The following is a 20,167-nucleotide window of genomic DNA, read 5'->3' on the forward strand; positions in this document are numbered from 1 at the left end:
TAATGAATAAGACCTATACTTTATTATGAACAATCAATCGCATTTAACAGAAAAACAATTACATTGAAATTAGGTTAAAACAAAGGGACTAGCAAAACAATAACAGCAACATCTAGGAGACAAATAAAATCTAAGTAGCCACACTGATATATCACTAGGAAGGCAGTGCTAGGAAAAAAACTAGGCGCCATAGCAAGCAAATGTAGACTTCTTCATGTCTTCAAGTAGCTCTGTGAGAACTGATACAGAAGGCCTGTCTCCGGGATTCAGAACGGTCCGGAAGAACTTGCTCCAAAACGCATCGCTCCGGTCACTGAAATAAAAAGAATATGCTTGAGGGACAGGGGATGAAAGACAATATCTGCATCCCAATAATCTAATAATGTGTCCTTTCTCCAGAATTGTTCACTCGTTCACTTCTTCATGGATTTGGTACAAGGCCCAGGACTAGACTGATTACTAGGACGCATACCTCAGAGCTTGCGCTGACCAGCGTCTTCACTGACATTTTCAACCTGTCCGAGTCTAATACCAACACGTTTCAAGCAGACTACCATAGTCCCTGTGCCCAAGAACACTAAGGTAACCTGCCTGAATGACTACCGACCCGTAGCACTCACATCTGTAGCCATGAAATGCTTTGAAAGGCTGGTCATGGCTCACCACAATTATCACAGAAACCCTGGATCCACTCCAATTCACCCCAACAGATGTCGCAATCGCTATTGTACTCCACACTTCCCTCTAATCTGGACAAAAGAAACACCTCCGTGATAATACTGTTCATTGACTACAGCTCAGCAGCGTTCAACACCAGTGCCCTCCAAGCTAATGACCCAGGGACTGAACTCCTCCCTCTGCAAGTGGATCCTGGACTTCCTGACGGGCCGTCTACAGGTGGAGGGTAGGCAACAACACATCCACCACGCTGACCATCAACACGGGAGCCCCCCAGGGGCGCGTGCTTGGTCCCTCCTGTACTCCATTCACCCACAACTGCGTGGCCGTGCACGCCTCAGACGCAATCATTAAGTTTGCTGACGACGCAATGGTATTAGGTCTCATCACCGACTACAGTAAACAGAGGGCCGAGCACACCCCCCATTCACATCGGGGGGTGTGCTCGGCCCTCTGTCGTGGAGCTGGTCGAGAGCTTTAAGTTCCTCAAAGTTCTACAGCTGCACCATTGAATGCATCATGACTTGGTATGGAAACTGCTGTCAGAGGAAAGCCCTAAAAATGGTCAAAGACTCCAGCCACCCAGGTCATACTGTTCTCTGCTCCCGCACGGCAAGCGGTACAGGATAGCCGATTAATTGGGGCCGATTTCAAGTTTACAAAATCTGTAATTAGCATTTTTGGACGCCGATTACATTGCATTCCACGAGGAAACTGCGTGGCAGGCTGACCACCTGTTACGCGAGTACAGCAAGGAGCCAAGGTAAGTTGCTAGCTAGCATTAAACATACAAAAAAACAATCAACCTTAGCATAATCAATAGTTAACTACACATGGTTGATGATATTACTAGGTTACCTAGCTTGTCCTGCGTTGCATATAATCAATGAGGTGCCTGTTAATTTATCATCGAATCACAGCCTACTTTGCCAAACGGGGGATGACTTAATTATCAAAAGCACAATTGCAAAAAAAAGCACAACCTTTGCACGAATGTACCTAACCATGAACATCAATGCCTTTCTTAAAATTACAGATTATATATATATATATACATATTTTTTTAAACCTGCATATTGTGTTAAAATAAATTAATTTTAGCAGGCAATATTAACTAGGGAAATTGTGTCACTTCTCCTGTGTTCATTGCACGCAGAGTCAGGGTATATGCAACAGTTTGGGCCACCTGGCTCGTTGCGAACTAATTTACCAGAATTTTACATAATTATGACATAACATTGAGGTTGTGCAATGTAACAGCAATATTTAGACTTAGGGTTGCAGCCCATTTGATAAAATACTGAACGGTTCCGTAAATCACTGAAAGAATAAACGTTTTGTTTTCGAAATGATAGTTTCTGGATTTGACCATATTAATGACCTAACGCTCGTATTTCTGTGTTTATTATAATTAAGTCTATGATTTCATATTTGATAGAGCAGTCCCGACTTAGGCAGCAGCAGGCTCGTAAGCATTCATTCAAACTTTACTGCTTTTGCCAGCAGCTCTAAGCAATGCTTGCTTCACATCTCTGTTTATGACTTCAAGCCCATCAACTCCCGAGATTCGGCTGGCAATAAAGTGACTATTAGAACATACAATAGACAAAGGTATACGAAATACAAAATGGTAGAGAGAAATAGTCGACCCGTCATAATTCCTATAATAACTACAACCTAAAACCTAACTGGGAATATTGAACCACCAGCTTTCATATGTTCTGAGCAACGAACTTAAACGTTAGCTTTTTATTTTATACATGGCACATCTTGCACTTTTACTTTCTTCAACACTGTTTTAGCATTATTTAAACCAAATTGAGCATGTTTCATTATTTATTTGAGACGAAATATAATTTATTTTTGTATTATATGAAGTTAAAATAAAAGAGCTTGTCCAGTATTGTTGTAAAATATATATATAAATAAATAAATACAAAACTCGACCGATTAATCGGTATCGGCGTTGAAAAATCATAAAATCGGTCGACCTCTAGTACAGGAGCACCAAGTCTGGAACCAAAAGGCTCCTGAACAGCTTCTACCCCCGAGCCATAAGACTGCTGAACAGTTAATCAAGTGGCCACGCTGACTATTTACATACCCTGTGTATTATCTATCCCGATTGCCTCTTCACCTTTACTCCTACCTAAATGTAGATATTACCTCTACCTCGTATCCCTGCACATACTATAGCCTCTGTCATTTTATTGTGTTACCATTTATTTTTTGGCAAATCTGTAAAAAACTAATTAAATAAATGTAAACTCTGCATTGTTGGGTAAGGGCTCGTTAAATAGGCCTTTCACAGTGAAGTCTACACCGGTTGTAGTCGGCGCATGTGACATAAATGTGTTTGATAATATGGTGAAAAACAAGAGGATTGGAAGACAGGAGTCAGTTGTGTTCCAACATACCTAAATGGCTTCCTAACCTCATAATTCTCTCCATGACCACTCATCAGACAGCCGCAGGGTCATCACTAGTTACAACAGGCACGAAGTCAGAAGGCCCGCCTACTGGACCAATCAGATGAGGGTGTGTGATGAGGCATATTCCGGTTGGTGGGAAATGCCTCATTTTCGAAATAGCATCTCTTGAGTTCAAGTTTGATATATAATGTGTATATCAAAACATAATACTGTGTATTAAAAGTACTGTATGTGAAGTGCAGGAATAAATGTAACAAAATATCAGTAAAAAAACAAAAACATTAAAAACAAAGTTACATTTGTCCTCCTAAGATGGGGGTGGATGGACTAATAGAACCTTTCCAGACAGGTTTCACCCCAGTGTTTTACCCAAAAGGCTCAGACTTAGTTTCCATCTATGCGGCCCGGCACCCATCTCTCACTTGGGGCCAAAGCCAGGCCACTGGTACTTTTCAGATTTCATTAACATAACAATGGCTAACTGTGAACTTTAACACCTCACAAAGCAAATAAGGTTGAATTTGTCATATTAAAAAAATAATGAAATATCTGTGAAACTACATTTTACTTGTGGATTTTTTAAATAAAAAAATCAAGGTGTCAATTTGTCAACATGCCATTTTTAAAACAATGCCGATATTAAACCTATTTTGGTTTAACACAAGTAGTAAGGGCAAACAAGCTCACTAGGAGAGTTTGAATAAGACATCCAATTAGGACTCTGCATTTAAAACGGTTGGTTTATTAGATATTAAATAAGCTAATCATTGATGAACACTAGATTCAAGCAACGCAAGTCTCTCGTCTGCATACACATACTCCCTCATCGGATTGGTCGTTCCTCACACCCCCTCATCCGATTGGTCGAGTAGGACAGGCCTTCTGACTGTGGCAACTGGTGAGGACCCAGCGGCAGGACATGACAAGAGGAAACCGTACTATACCTGGGATGTGCTTCCTGATATTCCTCCAGTGTCCACACGGAGTCTTCCTTAACCAGGCGCATGGTTCTCTTCTTCAGCAGAGTGTGGACAGTCTCTGCAATGCCCAGGAGATCCACCTGTAATCAGGGGAGAGCAACAGCTACTGAACTAGGGGAGAGCGACAGCTACTGAACTAGGGGAGAGCGACAGCTACTGAACTAGGGGAGAGCAACTCTCAAATCATAAATGGAGGTATCGGGTAGATCTTTAGGATGGGTTTTATTTAAATATACGTACCACAATTGAACATTTTACATTAAAGAAAACCTAATTGCAGTGCAGCTTACATAAGGGAAGAACATGATTAAAAAGAGAAACACATATGGGTGAGGTACAGAAGAGCATTGGGGCCATGCAATAAATAAAATACATCTTACATAATGTAAATAAAGTATAAAGATGCTGATGGGGGCAGGCCAGGGGTTTTTGGGGTGTGCATATCATTTAAAAATAGTGAAACATTGACTTTAGACTCTGGAAAGCATGTAGCGATGTGACGATGCCAACAAGAGGCTGTAGACAGGTGTGTACCGTACCTGATAGGGGCTGGCAGAGGGGGCTAGTAGGCCCTGTGTGATGAAGTTCTGGGCTGCTGGGAGGCTGTGTGCTGCTGTCACCTCTGGCTGAAGCTCCAGGTCCACGGAGCAGGAGAAGTCCAGCGCAACGGCAGCACCAATCTCATCCATTGGTTCATCAGAAGGACTGAGGGGGGAGCAGAGAAAAGGAAGAATAAGACTAGTAGATCATATGACTGGATTTAAAGATCAAATCCACATGTAGGGAAACAGCCCTACTGTTCATCTCCCACAGCGAGTGTATGCAAGCATGCAAGGACTACAGTGAGTAAGTAATATGCCTGTATGTCAGGAGTCTGAACAACGCATGCAAGTCTGCATTCGGCAACTCGTATGCATGTGTGGCTGGACCGTGTGTGTGCATACCGATTCATGACCAGTGTGTCTGGACTGAGAGCTCCGTGGATCAGGTGGCAGGAGTGCATGAGTCTCACCAGCTCCACTGTCTGCATGGCCAGGGAGGCCACGATTTCCTCAAAGGACTCCTCAGCCACCTCCTGTGTATGACAGAAGGAGGGGAACCGCAGACCTTAATGGTTGTTTAAAAAAAATCAGAATCCTGTTATTTACATCATAACTATTGTTTTTTTTGCAAAAAGAACTCAACTAGCGGTTCTTAATGGACAAGTTCAAATAGAACCTCCTCGTTTCAGATCATTTTCTTCTGTTTGATGCCTACTGAACACGACCCAAGGTAGACTATAAAATGACATCTTGCAAATGGTTTATACGCCGAGCTATTGTTATTTTATGGGTGGGGAAAGGTTGCAAGATCGAATCCCCGAGCTGACAAGGTAAAAACCTGTCATTCTGCCCCTGAACAAGGAAGTTAACCCACTGTTCCTAGGCTGTCTTTGAAAATAAGAATTTGTTCTTAAGACTTGCCTAGTTAAATAAAAGGTAAAAAAATGTATTTAAAAAAAGCAGATTCTATAAGGGTACAATAATGCATGGAGGACAGGGGTGGAACTACCCACACGCAGTGTGCTCTGCTGGGGGGCCTTGTGGACCGTGACGCAGCCATCCTGGAACAGGAAGCAGCGCCCCGCGTCGTGGACGGGTGCCTGGGAGTCCCGGGCTAGTCGCTCCCTCAGTTTTGAGCCGATGTAGAAGTCCCACGGCACCGCAGTGCGCTCCAGCTGCACAAGGCAAGAGTGACGTGTTAGATCTCAACTCACTGGAATGTCAAAACCATCATGTTGATCTCATGTACTGTCAGTCATTGCATCCATAGCACCATATATGGACTTGATTTCTCCAGCTCCATCCCTCAGCTTTATAGCAAAACAAGTGGCGGGCATGTAGGAAATCATTCAACTCATCAACTCACATGAAGGACTGTTTAAATCTACTTTGAGTTCAGTCATTCACTGCCTTACCTTAATGGCAACGTCACCCCCACCTTGGCCTGCATAGATGGAAAAGTTCTCATAGTCCATCTTGGAATAGGTAGCAAAGGTGTCGTTCCCTTTAAGCAAGACGGTAAAAACAAGAAGATGAACAAGCGGTGTAGAGTTATAAGCCGTCATTTAAACCAACCGTCCAGCCATCATTAAACCAACCGTCCAGCATTCATTATTAGTTGAACTACCTAGAATCAGCACATCATCTTCCTCAGCCATGGGAAGGGGACCATCCTCTGAGTAGAAGTTAGGAAAGGAGCTCAGGTCCACTTGATCCAGCAACCGTTGTCTCACCCTCACACTGCAAGGGTCCTCAATCACAGGTTGTACTGCAATACCAGGATGAAAGAACAAGGCATTCCAACATCAAATAGACTTTACTTATTCCTTACAGCTCCTAGTGAAGCCAAGAGTCTTAAATATACTAGTCATACAAAATGAATGGAATCCAAAGTGAATGGGCACTAGGTTGAACCCCCAAATAGTCAGATTCAGCAGTGTTAAATAGGTGAAATGAAATGTCAGTGTGCAATTGAGCACATGAATTCATAACTAATAGTTTCTTATGGACCACATGGAGTTAACAGTTACCTACTATGGACCAATGCTTCTACTGAAACATAAGATTACAAACAATCAAAATGAAAAAAGGTATTTTAATAAAATTAATAGAATGCTTTTCTTTTGGTCCACTAAACTGCCATGTGCAACACTTTTACATTGATTGAGGTGAAATATGGCTTTCTTGGAAAGCCAAAGAAAAGGCAGGCAAGAATTTATACTGGAAATAGGATTGTGTGTAATTTAGCATTGGCAAAGTATTTTTCCCCCATAATTTTTATTTATTTAAATTACGTCATTTAGCAGGCTCTTATGCAGAGCAACTTACAGTAGTGCATACATTTCACACTTCCCCCCCTTCTCTGTCCTGGTCCCCCGTGGGAATCAAACACACAACCCTGGAGTTGAAACCACCATGCTCTACCATCGAGATACTCACTGGATGGTGAATTCTGGTCCATGGCATCGAGGTGGGGTTCGGCGTGGCTCTCCTCCAGCCTGCCGAGGTGGTGGACGGCCTTTCCTCCAGAGTTCGTGCACACGGAGGAGGCGGAGGTGGGACCTGAAGCCATGGAGCCCCAAGCCTCCAGACTGGCTTCTTGGATGGGGCTGCAGAGCAAACATCAAGGAGATGGTCACAAGTGCCCTGTTCAAATAGATATTTTCTTGAAGTAATTAATGTTTTGACATAATTGGTGAAAGCAATACAATGGGTTTTAGATTGTTGGTAACTTCAGAGCTGCACGTTATGACTTTTCCCTTTATTTTCCATTTGAGCAGGGTTGTGTTCATTTGGCATGAAACTGAAGAAAACGAGTTGTAAAGAGGGGAGGTACTACCTGAACTTGTCCAATAAGAAACGGGTCATTTTCAGATACCTTCAAAACATTTTACAACGGTGTGCCCGCATCAATGAACACATCCCCGGTTTATCATCATGACTTGTGTAACAGTATAACTTTAAACCGTCCCCTCGCCCCGACACGGGCGCGAACCAGGGACCCTCTGCACACATCAACAACGGTCGCCCACGAAGCATCGTTACCCATCGCTCCACAAAGGCCACGGCCCTTGCAGAGCAAGGGGCAACACTACTTCTAGGTTTCAGAGCAAGTGACGTAACTGATTGAAACGCTAGTAGCGCGTACCCGCTAACTAGCTAGCCATTTCACATCCGTTACACTCACCCCCCTTTCAACCTCCTCCTTTTCCGCAGCAACCAGTGATCCGGGTCAACAGCATCAATGTAACAGTATAACTTTAAACCGTCCCCTCGCCCCGACACGGGCGCGAACCAGGGACCTTCTGCACACATCAACAACGGTCGCCCACGAAGCATCGTTACCCATCGCTCCACAAAGGCCACGGCCCTTGCAGAGCAAGGGGCAACACTACTTCTAGGTTTCAGAGCAAGTGACGTAACTGATTGAAAAGCTAGTAGCGCGTACCCGCTAACTAGCTAGCCATTTCACATCCGTTACACTTGCACTGGCAGAGTTGGTTTAGAATGACTCCGGGTCATTCTCCCGGGTGGCGCAGTGGTCTAGGGCACTGCATCGCAGTGCTAGCTGCGCCACCAGAGTCTCTGGGTTCGCGCCCAGGCTCTGTCGCAGCCGGCCGCAACCGGGAGATCCGTGGGGCGACGCACAATTGGCATAGGGTCGTCCGGGTTAGGGAGGGTTTGGCCGGTAGGGGTAGGGATCCTTGTCTCAGTATGTAAAAAATGTAATAAAATGTATGCACTCTACTGTAAGTCGCTCTGGATAAGAGCATCTGAAAAAAATAATAATAATAATAATAACAAACTCTGGGAATGACTCCGGGAGGGAAAGGGGACAAGCTACAGAGCTCGCTGCCATCAAACTCTCAATAAGGCTAGTGGACTTGTCAGTCGGGTCAAGTCATTGGGTGGTCAAACTATACCTGAGCTTCTTCCTTCCGTCCGAGTCAAGTTGAGGGTTAATGCCGGGCTCCTTGGTCAGAATGCCAGCGTTGGGCGAGACCGCCCTCTGTCCCATGGCGTGATAAGGAGAGGAGGCCATCTTGGCGGCCTTCACAAAGTCCTGCGTGTCCTCTGGGCTGGAGCACAGAGTCTTGTTCTTGTGGCCGCTGACCACCTCCTCGTTCAGGGACTCTGTTCTCTCTGGGAAGTTCTGGATGGTACAAGTCAATCAATCTACCTATTGATATGATTTTTTTGTGCAACTAGGAACTTCCAACAGATAACATACGTACACTAGACTGAGCTCAGGTCTGAGTTAGCAAGACCGCACAAACAGATCTGGGAACAGGCTATACATTCAGGTCTTGCCTGAACTGTACTAGATTAGAGAGGTCACTTTGTAACACAAAATTTAAATTTCAGTTACAAAAACTGTCCAAACCTTATATAATTGAGTTCGTGCAGAGCGGGGGATACTGCCACCTGTCAAAAAAAAAAAAAAAAAAAAATATCACCTTTGAAGTGCATGGAAAAGTCTGAAATACTTTGATTAGTGTCATTGTTCCCGCATAATTATTAGTTATCCAAATAATAGTACTGTGTTAAAATAACATGTTTTAACCCATGTTACAAAACTTCCTTAATATAGTTTTGAAGCAGGTTGGCATTTAGAGGACTTGTGTTCATTCAGAATTACCTGGAAACGGGTATGGAGTCTTAAAGCAAAGACCTCTGTCTCCAGCAGGTAGGAAAACATCATCTAAAATAGCAATCAAGTCAGAGAAAGACCTCAAGTACAGGTCAAAGTTGATAATTGACTATCAAATATCTAATATTTTTTTTACCTCACATTTTTTTGTATGTTGCATGTATAGCGTTATAGCATGTATAGCGTAGATGCATACTGTAATGAACACAAACCTGGAAACATGTCCTTTTCACGGGGAATAGGGTTTCTGTAAAGTAAAATGGGGGAGACATTTCATTGTCATATAGCCTAATTCATGCATGTGAAAATATGATTTGTTTGACTGCCTATGACAATGTAAACTAGACTTAAGCAATCAGGCCCGAGGTGGGCTATACGGTCAATATACCACAGCTAAGGTCTGTTCTTAAGCACGATGCAACGCGGAGTGCCTGAACGCAGCCCGTAGCCGTGATATATATATTATATATATATACACATACACATCGATCTATCACTAACCCTAGAGGAGCCTTATTGCTATTATAAACTGGTTACCAATGTAATTAGTGCACTAAAAATAAATGTTTTGTCATACACTTGGCATACCGTCTGATATACAACTGCTGTCTGCCAATCAGAATTCAGGGCTTGAACCACCCAGTTTATAATGTTTATTAATGCCGTGATATATGACAGGATTCTCAATGGCTTACCCAGACCCATGTGCAGAGCCAGACTGGGATCCTTCATCAAAGATCTGGAAGGCCATTGCATTCTGTTGGCTGGTAGGTAGGACAGTTCCAGACCTACACTCTGTTATTTGCATGGACTCGGTCCCAGTGACGATCTAGGAGCAAAAAGTTAGGAAAATTGTTTATGTTGCATGAAATCGCTTTTAGACAGCAGGGTTGTGTTCAGTAATGAGAAAATGTTTAGAAACTAACTTGTCCAATAAGAAACTAATTTTCCTGTTGCAACCCCTAGGATATTTTTCAGAAGCAGTGGCAGAGTAAAGTTGGGTCTTCCTGGGGCATACATCTATACAAAAAAAATATTAAACTGGGGAAATACTGGCTACGGTGCGCTCTACTGAACACGACCAAGATAGTCTAGTAGCAGATAACCATATTAACTATCCCAAACAAGTTGCTTTCACAGTCGACATCAATGACCTCTGCAGTTTGTCTAAACACTTTCTAGCTGGGTTTCCTAAACAGACCTCCAACTGAAAAGAAAAAGGGACGGCAAATCACAATTGCAAAACAAATTAGACATTTGCAATGCAAGCTCAGATATCTCAAACCAGGGTAGTGTTCAGTAGGCACGAAATGCAACGAAAGGGGTAGATAATAGCTGAATTTATCCAATAAGAGACACTTTGTTACAAAACGTGTTGCTACGATGTGCCCTAATGAACACAACCGTAGATTAAGAGTCTTTGCCACTTGCCTGTTGTGATCGTTGCTGGGATTGCTGCAACTGAAGCAGTCGTTGCTTCTCATCTATCTGTTGCCTCAGCCTCTCTTTGGCTTGGTTCTGCTGTTGAATTGTCTCTATCCAAAGGAAAGGGAGGGAATAAACAATGAATAAAGAGTCATGGGTGGTTGACCTTGAGGGAATATGCCAATATGAGAGAAAATCAGTGAAAAAAATAAATAAAGTAAGAAGACAAAATGGTAGGCCCCGAGTGACCGTGTGAAACAGCAGGCGAAAGCACAGTAGCCCATTTTATTCCCCGACAATTTACATGAACATGGACACACACAGCTTTACCCAAGTATTTTGACCAAATCAATATCGGTTGTATGTATATACTTTAAAAGATGCATGTGAAAACAGGAAATATGTCAAATGTCATGGAACATCCCAGGTATAATGTAACAGTTACTGTCCAATGGTAACCTTCGATTTCTTGCCGCTTGCGTGCGAAGTAGTGTTCGGCACGCAGCTCTTCGATGCTCAGCTCCACAGCGCCATTCAGCAGCAGCTCTTTGAGGTACATGCTCTGTTCCTTCACCCCGCCTCCTCCCTCCTCCTCCAACGCAGACTCCTCTTTGGAGGGGGGCGGGTGATCAGAGAGGACAGTGTTCACTGCCGGGTCAATCTTACACTCAGACCTGTAGCCGTGGAGAAAGGGGAGATTATTTTTGCTGCATTTAGTCAAGAGATAAGACATTAGCTAGCCTACTGCAAACAAGAGTTTCCATGGTTTCTAAGAGCATAACCAGACCATTGAGAGTTTAGGCATTAACTTCTTGTAACTTACTCCTTTTACTAAAACACATTTTTGACCAGAATATGCACCAACATTAATTCTGAACAGGTAGAAAATTCATGCGAGTGTTCTTTATATGCATTTATGAACCTTACTCTTTACACTTGAGACATTTGTAACAACAAAATTAGTTTGCAGAGTCCATCTTTAACCATGAGGGGAGTTCCTCTAACCTGGCCCTTGATCAGCTGCTTGAGTCAACTTTAGTCCTCCTCCACTACTCACACAGAAGGGGTCTGGTCACCCTCCTCCACTACTCACACAGAAGGGGTCTGGTCTAGAGGTCAACCGATTAATCGGAATGGCTGGTGAACTAGGGTCGATTTCAAGTTTTCATAACAATCAGTAATTGGAATTTTTGGACGCCGATTATATTGCAATCCACGAGGAGACTGCGGGGCAGGCTGACCACCTGTTACGCGAGTGCAGGCAGCAAGGAGCCATGGTAAGTTCCCAGCTAGCATTAAACTTATCTTATATAAATAAAAAAACATAAATCACTAGATAACTACACATGGTTGATGATATTACTAGTTTAACTAGCTTGTCATGCGTTGCATATAATCAATGCAGTGGCTGAAATTGTGTCACTTCTCTTGCGTTCAGTGTAAGCACAGTCCGGGTACATGCAGCAGTTTGGGCCGCCTGGCTCGTTGCGAACCGTGTGAAGACCATTTCTTCCTAACAAAGGCCGTAATTAATTTGCCAGAATTTTACATAATTATGACATAACATTGAAGGTTGTGCAATGTAACAGCAATATTTAAACTTAAGGTTGCCACCTGTTCGATAAAACACGGAACGGTTCCGTATTTCACTAGAAGAATAAACTTTTTGTTTTCGAAATGATAGTTTCCGGACTTGACCATATTAATGACCTAAGGTTCGTATTTGTGTGTTTATTATATTATAATTAAGTCTATGATTTCATATTTGATAGAGCAGTCTGACTGAGCGGTGGTAGGCAGCAGCAGGCTCGTAAGCATTTATTCAAACCACACTTTTCTCCGTTTGCCAGCAGATTTTCACAATGTTTCAATCACAGCGCTGTTTATTACTTCAAGCCTATCAACTCCCGAGATTAGGCTGGCAATACTATAGTGCCTATAAGAACATCCAATAGTCAAAGGTCTATGAAATACAAATGGTATAGATCAGGGGTGTCAAACTCATTTCGCATCGTGGGCCACATACGGCCTAGGGAGATGTCAAGTGGGCCGGACCATTAAAATTATACCATACTCTGCTATAAATAACCAAAATATCATGTCTTTCCTTTGTTTTGGTGTAAAGAAGCACAAGAACATTAGGAAAATATTGAAATTTAATGAACTATCCTTTTACAAAACATTTCATGAAACACCTCATATTTCCTTAGACAAATGTGCAATTTACTTTTATCATTCACAAATATGCATTGCAACTGATCCCACTGATTGTACAAAGGCACAAAACTTTAATTGGTACTGAAAAATATAGTAATGCACTTTAAGATTAAATGAGACTTTTAAAGAAAGGAATTTTTAAACCACTTACACATACGCATATAAAATCTAAATGTAATCCCTGCGTACACCTTACAAACTAAGGAGAGTGATTTTAAATGTGTAATGAAGAAAGTGTTCGCCTGTCCTGTAAATCTGTAAACTTCATACATGAAACATACATACACATACAATACATACTGAAAATTTATGGAGTTGTATGAACAGTAGAATTCCATCACACAACTTTTGTTTTGAAGCTGCTGACTAACATTAAAGTGCACATTTTTTAAATCACCACAGTAAGGATTCATCTTCACAGAGCTGTATTCTTTCAATGCAAACAGTATCTAAGGCAGCATTTTAAAGGTACCGAAATACCGAAACTTGTTGCAAACACACCAAGCACGAAGGTTTTCCGTGCATCTCTGTAAATAAATAGGACGTGGTCCATTTTTCTTTGAAAATTCTACACTCCTTATCTACTTTTCTCCGTTTGGATAACGACATTTTGGCTAATGAGGGTGTAGCGGAGAGGTAGAGACCAAGGTATTAACAACGTCGTAACAAGCAGCAGATGGCGCATTGATACCGTCTGCTGTTTTCAGTCTGTCTCAGTGATGCGGCTTGTCTTCTACTCTGATGGAAAGAGTGCGCCCCTTAGCGGATAATCCATGAATTGCAGCGAATTAAAAATATTAATTCCATGTCTTTTATGCATTTTTTCCACTTTCAAATTATCCTGCGGGCCTGATCGAACCTCCTTGGGGGCTGGTTCCGGCCCGCGGGCCGTATGTTTGACACCCCTGGTATAGATAGTCCTATAATAACCTAAAACTTCTTAACTGGGAATATTGAAGACATGTTAAAAGGAACCACCAGCTTTCATATGTTCTGAGCAAGAAACTTGAACGCAAGCTTTTTTTATTATTATTATTTTTTATTATTTTTTTTATTTTTTTATTTTTTTTACATTGCACTGTCACCTTCAACACGGTTTTTGAATTATTTAAACCAAATTGAACATGTTTAATTATTTATGAGACTAAATTGATTTTATGTATGTATTAAATAAAAATAAGTGTTCATTATTCATTGAGTATTGTTGTAATTGTCATTATTACAAACATATATATTTTTTAAGTATCTGCTTTTTTTGGTCCTCCATTACTCACACAGAAGGGGTCTGGTCACCCTCCTCCACTACTCACACAGAAGGGGTCTGGTCACCCTCCTCCACTACTCACACAGAAGGGGTCTGGTCACCCTCCTCCACAAAAGGATGGAAGTTGAGCCTGCTGGCAGGGACCGTTACACTGGAGGCAGAACACCACGACTTCTGGGGAATCTGCCATGACAAAGAACACCCCCTTAAAATGGCTTAATAATAAGTTATAAACAGTCAAATACAAAAAGGTTCCACAGAAAATGGTATTAGTTCCATATTAAAACACAAACCCAAGTCTACCAACTCAATTCTATTCACTACTGGCAAGCCATCTCGACAAAGTCTCAGATTAGAAACAGTGCACATTGATGCAATGAAAATGACAGGTCAAGTTATCTATGGAGATCGGCGGTCAAACCTTGTCGGCCAATTGCTCAGGCATGACTTCATTCTCTTTGGCCCTGCTGCTGGGTGGTGCCATCCAGGGTTCCAGCTTCAGTTCTGAAGCTTGAAGGGAATCTGCCTGGTTCTCGTTAAACCCCAGGATCGGGTTTTTCTGGATGTGGCGAGCGGACCGTCTGGGCAACTGCAAGTTCAGCCTTCGAGAGTGTCCTACCAAAGATAGCAAAACAGTTCTCAACCGCTACATCCCTACTTTACTTTTAACCAAAGGCTCAATGGGTTTTTCTTGCGTCAAAGTACAGCATTTCATCTGAAAATACTGCATTTTAGAACATTTTCTAAACATCAACCAAGATCCGACTCTGGATCCACTTTCCTCAAAGACGGCATTGAATTCAGAACAGCGCCGATTGGCTGAGAAAGCCCCATCTACACACCCATTCGTAGTGCAGCAACTTTGCAGCAAAACCCCTAGTAACGACCACAAAGGGCTAACCTGCAGCCTCTGTTCGATTGACTGGTGCGACGTCCTTCTTCCTCCCCCGTGGTCTCAGGTCTACCATACTGGTTCTTGCTGGTTCTTGTTCCTCAGTTGCAGACATAGCCTGATGGGCCACCCTGGCCTGGAAACCACTAAAAGGAAAAAATAATAATCACCAAACCACAAGAAAAGCAAGGACAAGGGCTGTGCCTAAATACTCATTAAATCACGCTAAAGTAATTACTATGAACTAATAGTACATTCTGTTCAGTACAAATGAAAATCTAAATACTATGACTTATTTGTAATGAGGCATATTGTTTACAGCCTACTTCCTTCCGTATATGACTTAGACAGAGGCAGACATAGGACAGCTAATAAGGAATGGACAGAGACAAGGAGCACACACTTATGATATTGCTGAAGTTTATCCATGGGCTGGGCTCCGCACTTAAGTCCCTCTTGGAAGATGGCGTCTGCCTTCTGGAAGTTGCCGTGCTTCACGAACTCCTCCGCCCAGGTAATGTAAAGGTCAGCCCGAGTGAGTCCGATGCCGTTGGCCTGCATGTAGCTGAACATTTCCAGGGGCTCCATGCTGTTCTGGGCCTACAAAACAGCAGTGTCCATTAGGCACCAAAACAAACTCAAATAAGGAGGAACTACCTGGACTTGTCCAATAAGAAAATCTAATTTTCGTTTAATGTTGCAAAATAACTTAGAACTTTTCCATTGCGTACCCTAATGAACACAACCCAAGCTGTGTCAAATGTTCAGAGTTCTGTATCGATGCACACAGGTGGGTAGTGATAGCATGCAAGCCAATGTCTGTGCTTTACCCAGTAGTAATGTACAGTATATTGAACGGCAGGGGTTGGAAAAGGTTCGATGAACAGAACCCCCAAAAAATAGAGGAACTGTAACAAACATTTTCAAATCTTGAGAACCGGTTGTTATTTTTTGTTCCAAAAACACTCCTAATGTCTAGTATATAATTCAGTGAAATTGCTAGTAATAGCCTAAACACATTCCAAGCCACATCATGATGGTCTGCATTTTAAGCCAAGCTCCCTCCATGTCCACCCTCTCTCCTCACCCGTGAACTGTCCGTTGCCTCTAACACTTACAGTATCTGTCCATCAACTAGCTTACCCATTCCATAGCCAGCTGCTCTATCCATGCTAATTGGTGGAGTAAATTAAATAGCCAAATGTCAAAACGATTGATTTCACTAGGTACCTTTTTTTTTTTTTTTTAACAAAAACTATAAACTGATACTTTTTGGGGTTCTAATTGGTTCAGAACTTTAATCTTCCGGTCGGAACAGAACAAAATAAATAGAGATTATTTTCAGAATGATTGGAAAATGTATGTTCCAACCCGTTCACATTTTCATACAAATTGATACGAGCATCTAAACATGGCTGTAAACATGCATTATTACACCTAGTATTAGCTTGGGGAATACAGCGAATATCACTCCATTTCACTATTGTCAATGAAGGGAAACAATGAAACTGAGCAATATTTCATTTGGATTACAATATTCCAGGCTATACTTAGTAAAGCATGCGTTTGCAAGTGTGATGTTGTATGAGTGGGCAATAACCTGCCTTAGCTCTTGCTTAACTCTATAAACAAATTGGATATGAACAAGATCACGCATAAAATGTAGATATTCTCATTGACCACCAGAGTGTGATCATAGAACGGGGCACACGAGGCTATCGGTATTCCTTCACCTTTTGGCAATCCATGTCATGTTGCCGCTCACTAGCTCTGGTCCAGGGCGTTAGCGGAGTTTGTCTATGGAGTTCAACGTCGTTTAATACAGGGCGGTAGTGGAGGATCACGCAGTAACGACATGGACTAGCCACTCACCAAATTGATCCAGAGGTTGATGTAACGGGGGTCATCGTAGTATTTCTTGTCATGAGCAAAGAGCTGCACAGCCCTCTCCAGCATGGCCGTAAGACTGCTCGCTTTACTACCCTGGGGGTAGGTCTCGAGTATCCATTTTAGGTACCTGCACAACACAGAAGCCAAAGTTGTGTATGGTCCCAGAGTGTGTGTGTGTCTGTGGTCAAACTATTGTCCAGAGGGACATTTTGGATTGGAAGCAGGTTTAACAGGATTTTAAAAAATTGACCTATACAAAAATAAAACAGATCACACAAAAACCATCATGGCAGGTGAAGTTAGGGAGCATGGGGAAGTGTATGTCTAAACCTCTGTGTGTGTGGTGTTACTGAGTGAGGTGAATTGCATATGCTGCTGCACATCTCACCTATCCCAGATATCAAGTGGATCATCTCCAGTGTACATACGGAGTTCCAATTCAAACGCTCTGTGGGGCACAAGACGGAGCTTTCAATTTTATAGACTGAGTCTGTGTGAACTTTTAAAGATACGCCACATGTAGAAAATCAACAAATCGACACAATACCAAATTCTAGAACAGATATTATAATATATCTCTACACAAAACCAAAACAGAATAGCCCGGACAGTGATTCTTATCACCAAACCTAAACTGGTTGAATATAGCTAGCTAGTAACATTGTGAAGACAGCGTTGTCGACATACTGTCTCTGTTGCTGGATAGCTGCATGGCTGGATCCCTCTTGGTGGCTGAGGTGCAGACCAGTCACAGCCAATCCCTCTCTCAATGGCTGGATGTTCTCTTTAAACAGCTCCCGTTCTGCCTCCACCTGGGCCATAACCACAACTTTGAAAAAAAGGGGATGTTCACTAGCTAGTTACTTTAAATTGCTAATATAAAAAGTAGCCTACATTCTAGATAACATGACACCAGTGTACATGACACCATACATACGCACTTCACTAAAGTTATATTGGACGTATTGTACTGAATTTGTCAGTGTTCCTTCTACATTACTAACGTATATTCATTTACGACTAGAATACAAAACAAAAACACTTAAACGCTTACACTTGGTAATAGTAACGCAAGCTAGCTAACAGTTAGTACGTGGCTGAAGTAACATTTACAGTTTAGTCATTTAGCAGACGCTCATATCCATAGCCTTTGACAGGAGAAATTGTGTTTAAGTGCCTTACTCAAGGGCACATCGACAGACTTTAGGCCAACTTAGATTTTTATAAACGACTCATTTGTTGATTTAACAAACATTAGCCAGCAATCTGCTGTTCATGACACACTAGCGAGCTAACTTTATTGGTTTGCATTTTTGTTATTTTAGTAATGCTGAAACGCCACTCATTAAAATACTAACGTTACCAGCTTCAAGCTAACGTTAGTTTGGCAGCAACACAGTTATTTTATAACTAACGTTAGCTAGCTTAATGAAAGGGACCGGTCGAGTTTGTGAGCTTGTAACGTTAGTGGTAGCTAACGTTAGTGGTAGCTAACGTTACATACATTATGTAATGTACAACTCAAACTTGGCTAGCTAAAGACAATTTACAGTTTCTGTAATTATACAAAATATATTTACCGTTTCTCTTCTCAAATCTTAAAATGCAAAAGTTGGCTACAGCTGGTTACGTCTGTGCTTTCCACACATTTAAAATGAACCGCCAGCAAAGGACGAAAGCGATTGGATTATATATTTTTTGATCCGCCTATTTGTCTTCTTCGTCTGTGAGTTTTATGGCGGACTACAACCCAAAAAGGTGTGTTGCCGCCACCAACTGGATGGGTTGAAGCCAAAGCAAGGTCAAAAGAAAAGCCATATGTTATAGGGAAACTAACTTAATCCACCCAAATAAAAATGTTTCATTGAAAAAGCAAAACAAAACTCCCACTTCTTCCTTCTTTCAATTCTCCATATCTCCCTTCTCAGGCTCTAGGGCCTGAGAGGGTGGTACGGCTTGTGAAAATATTCCATGTAACTCCTTCACCGGAAATCTTTCAGCCCCAGGAACCGCTCTGCCGCTTCCACAATGATTTCTATCTTCCTGGACCTTCTCTCCACCTTGGCAGTGACATTTATCACCATAGCTATAAAGGCCACAAAGTTCACCTTAACATTATAAATGTCAGGATCCTGCAAGTGAAAGGAAACCCCTGCAGCCTGGAGTGAAGGCCTATCCACCACCATGGACTCCATTCACACCCTCAACCCTTTTAACAGCTGCTGCATGTGATATGCTCTGGATAGCCCTGACTTTGGCCACCTCATTTTCTTTCACCCTTGTGGGGCATTTGAAAGACGTGGCTTCATGGTTCCCACCACAATTGCAACATGTCACATTTTCATCACTTTTATAACATATAATATGATATTTTCCACAACTTGGACATCTCGGTTTCTCCCTTCTGCAAACACTCGAAACATGACCCAAAGCTTTACAATGATCCCACTGCATTGGTCTTGGGATAAAGGCTCTAACTCTTTAGTTAATATATCCTAACTTCACTTGAGTAGGGAGAGACTCCACATCAAAAAACAAAAGAACAGATAGACTCTTCACTTTTTCTTCATTCACCACACAATTAATCCGAAGTGCATCAATCACTCCAGGAATATTTTTCATCTCTTCAACATCTACTTCCCACGAGACTCCAGATATAACCCCCTTGAGGGGTGCCCTGTTCCTAAGAGACACACACACAACACTTCAAACTTATCAAATCGGGTGAGACGCAACACACGTTTCTTCTGACCCTCAGAAGCACAAAAAATCTAAACCAGCCTGCGTCTCGTGATCCTCTCAGCCTTCACTCTACCCAGCACTCTCTCTACCAGTCTGGATATCTCAAATGGATTCCTCAAGAATGTTAATTCTATCATCTGCTCCTCATTTACAAACCATACTCCTACAAGATACGAAGTGACATTCTCATCACTGTAGTCTAGTTTGCTCCGTTTTCCATTCTTTTGGACAATATTCCAATTCTCCTTGATTTTACCTCCATGAGATTCAGAATCCACTTCATCATTCCCCTTCCACCATCTTTTTCTCCTCTCTGAGTGGATAATGTCACTGCACTTCCGTAGAAATGGACAGATTCGATTAATGGCCTGGCCGGTGCCCAGGCCATTGGCCGGGGCACCGGCCAATGGCCTGTGACATGACTAGGCAAAAGGGGTATTGGAGAAGCACCCTT

The 20,167-nt window shown here is 42.3% G+C and overlaps 1 protein-coding gene across 1 annotated transcript; it reads right to left on the reverse strand.

Moving 5' to 3' along the window:
- On the reverse strand, positions 1-18,674 carry LOC139556014 (mitotic checkpoint serine/threonine-protein kinase BUB1 beta-like). The gene is made up of 23 exons (XM_071369474.1): positions 18,552-18,674; positions 17,659-17,800; positions 17,360-17,419; positions 16,954-17,098; positions 15,485-15,681; positions 15,091-15,227; positions 14,611-14,804; positions 14,272-14,372; positions 11,168-11,382; positions 10,715-10,818; positions 9,979-10,112; positions 9,496-9,530; positions 9,272-9,334; positions 9,017-9,057; positions 8,556-8,785; positions 7,072-7,241; positions 6,260-6,400; positions 6,048-6,136; positions 5,646-5,807; positions 5,035-5,165; positions 4,630-4,795; positions 4,055-4,170; positions 1-313 (listed from the first exon to the last, which is right to left on the reverse strand). The coding sequence occupies exons 2-23, from the start codon at positions 17,790-17,792 to the stop codon at positions 181-183; spliced, it is 2,898 nt and encodes a 965-aa protein (XP_071225575.1). The 5' UTR covers positions 17,793-17,800; positions 18,552-18,674; the 3' UTR covers positions 1-180.
- Between the last annotated feature and the right edge of the window lie 1,493 nt (positions 18,675-20,167).

The sequence above is a fragment of the Salvelinus alpinus genome, chromosome 27 (genome assembly GCF_045679555.1).
Source record: "Salvelinus alpinus chromosome 27, SLU_Salpinus.1, whole genome shotgun sequence".
In the NCBI taxonomy this organism is placed as follows: Eukaryota; Metazoa; Chordata; class Actinopteri; order Salmoniformes; family Salmonidae; genus Salvelinus; species Salvelinus alpinus.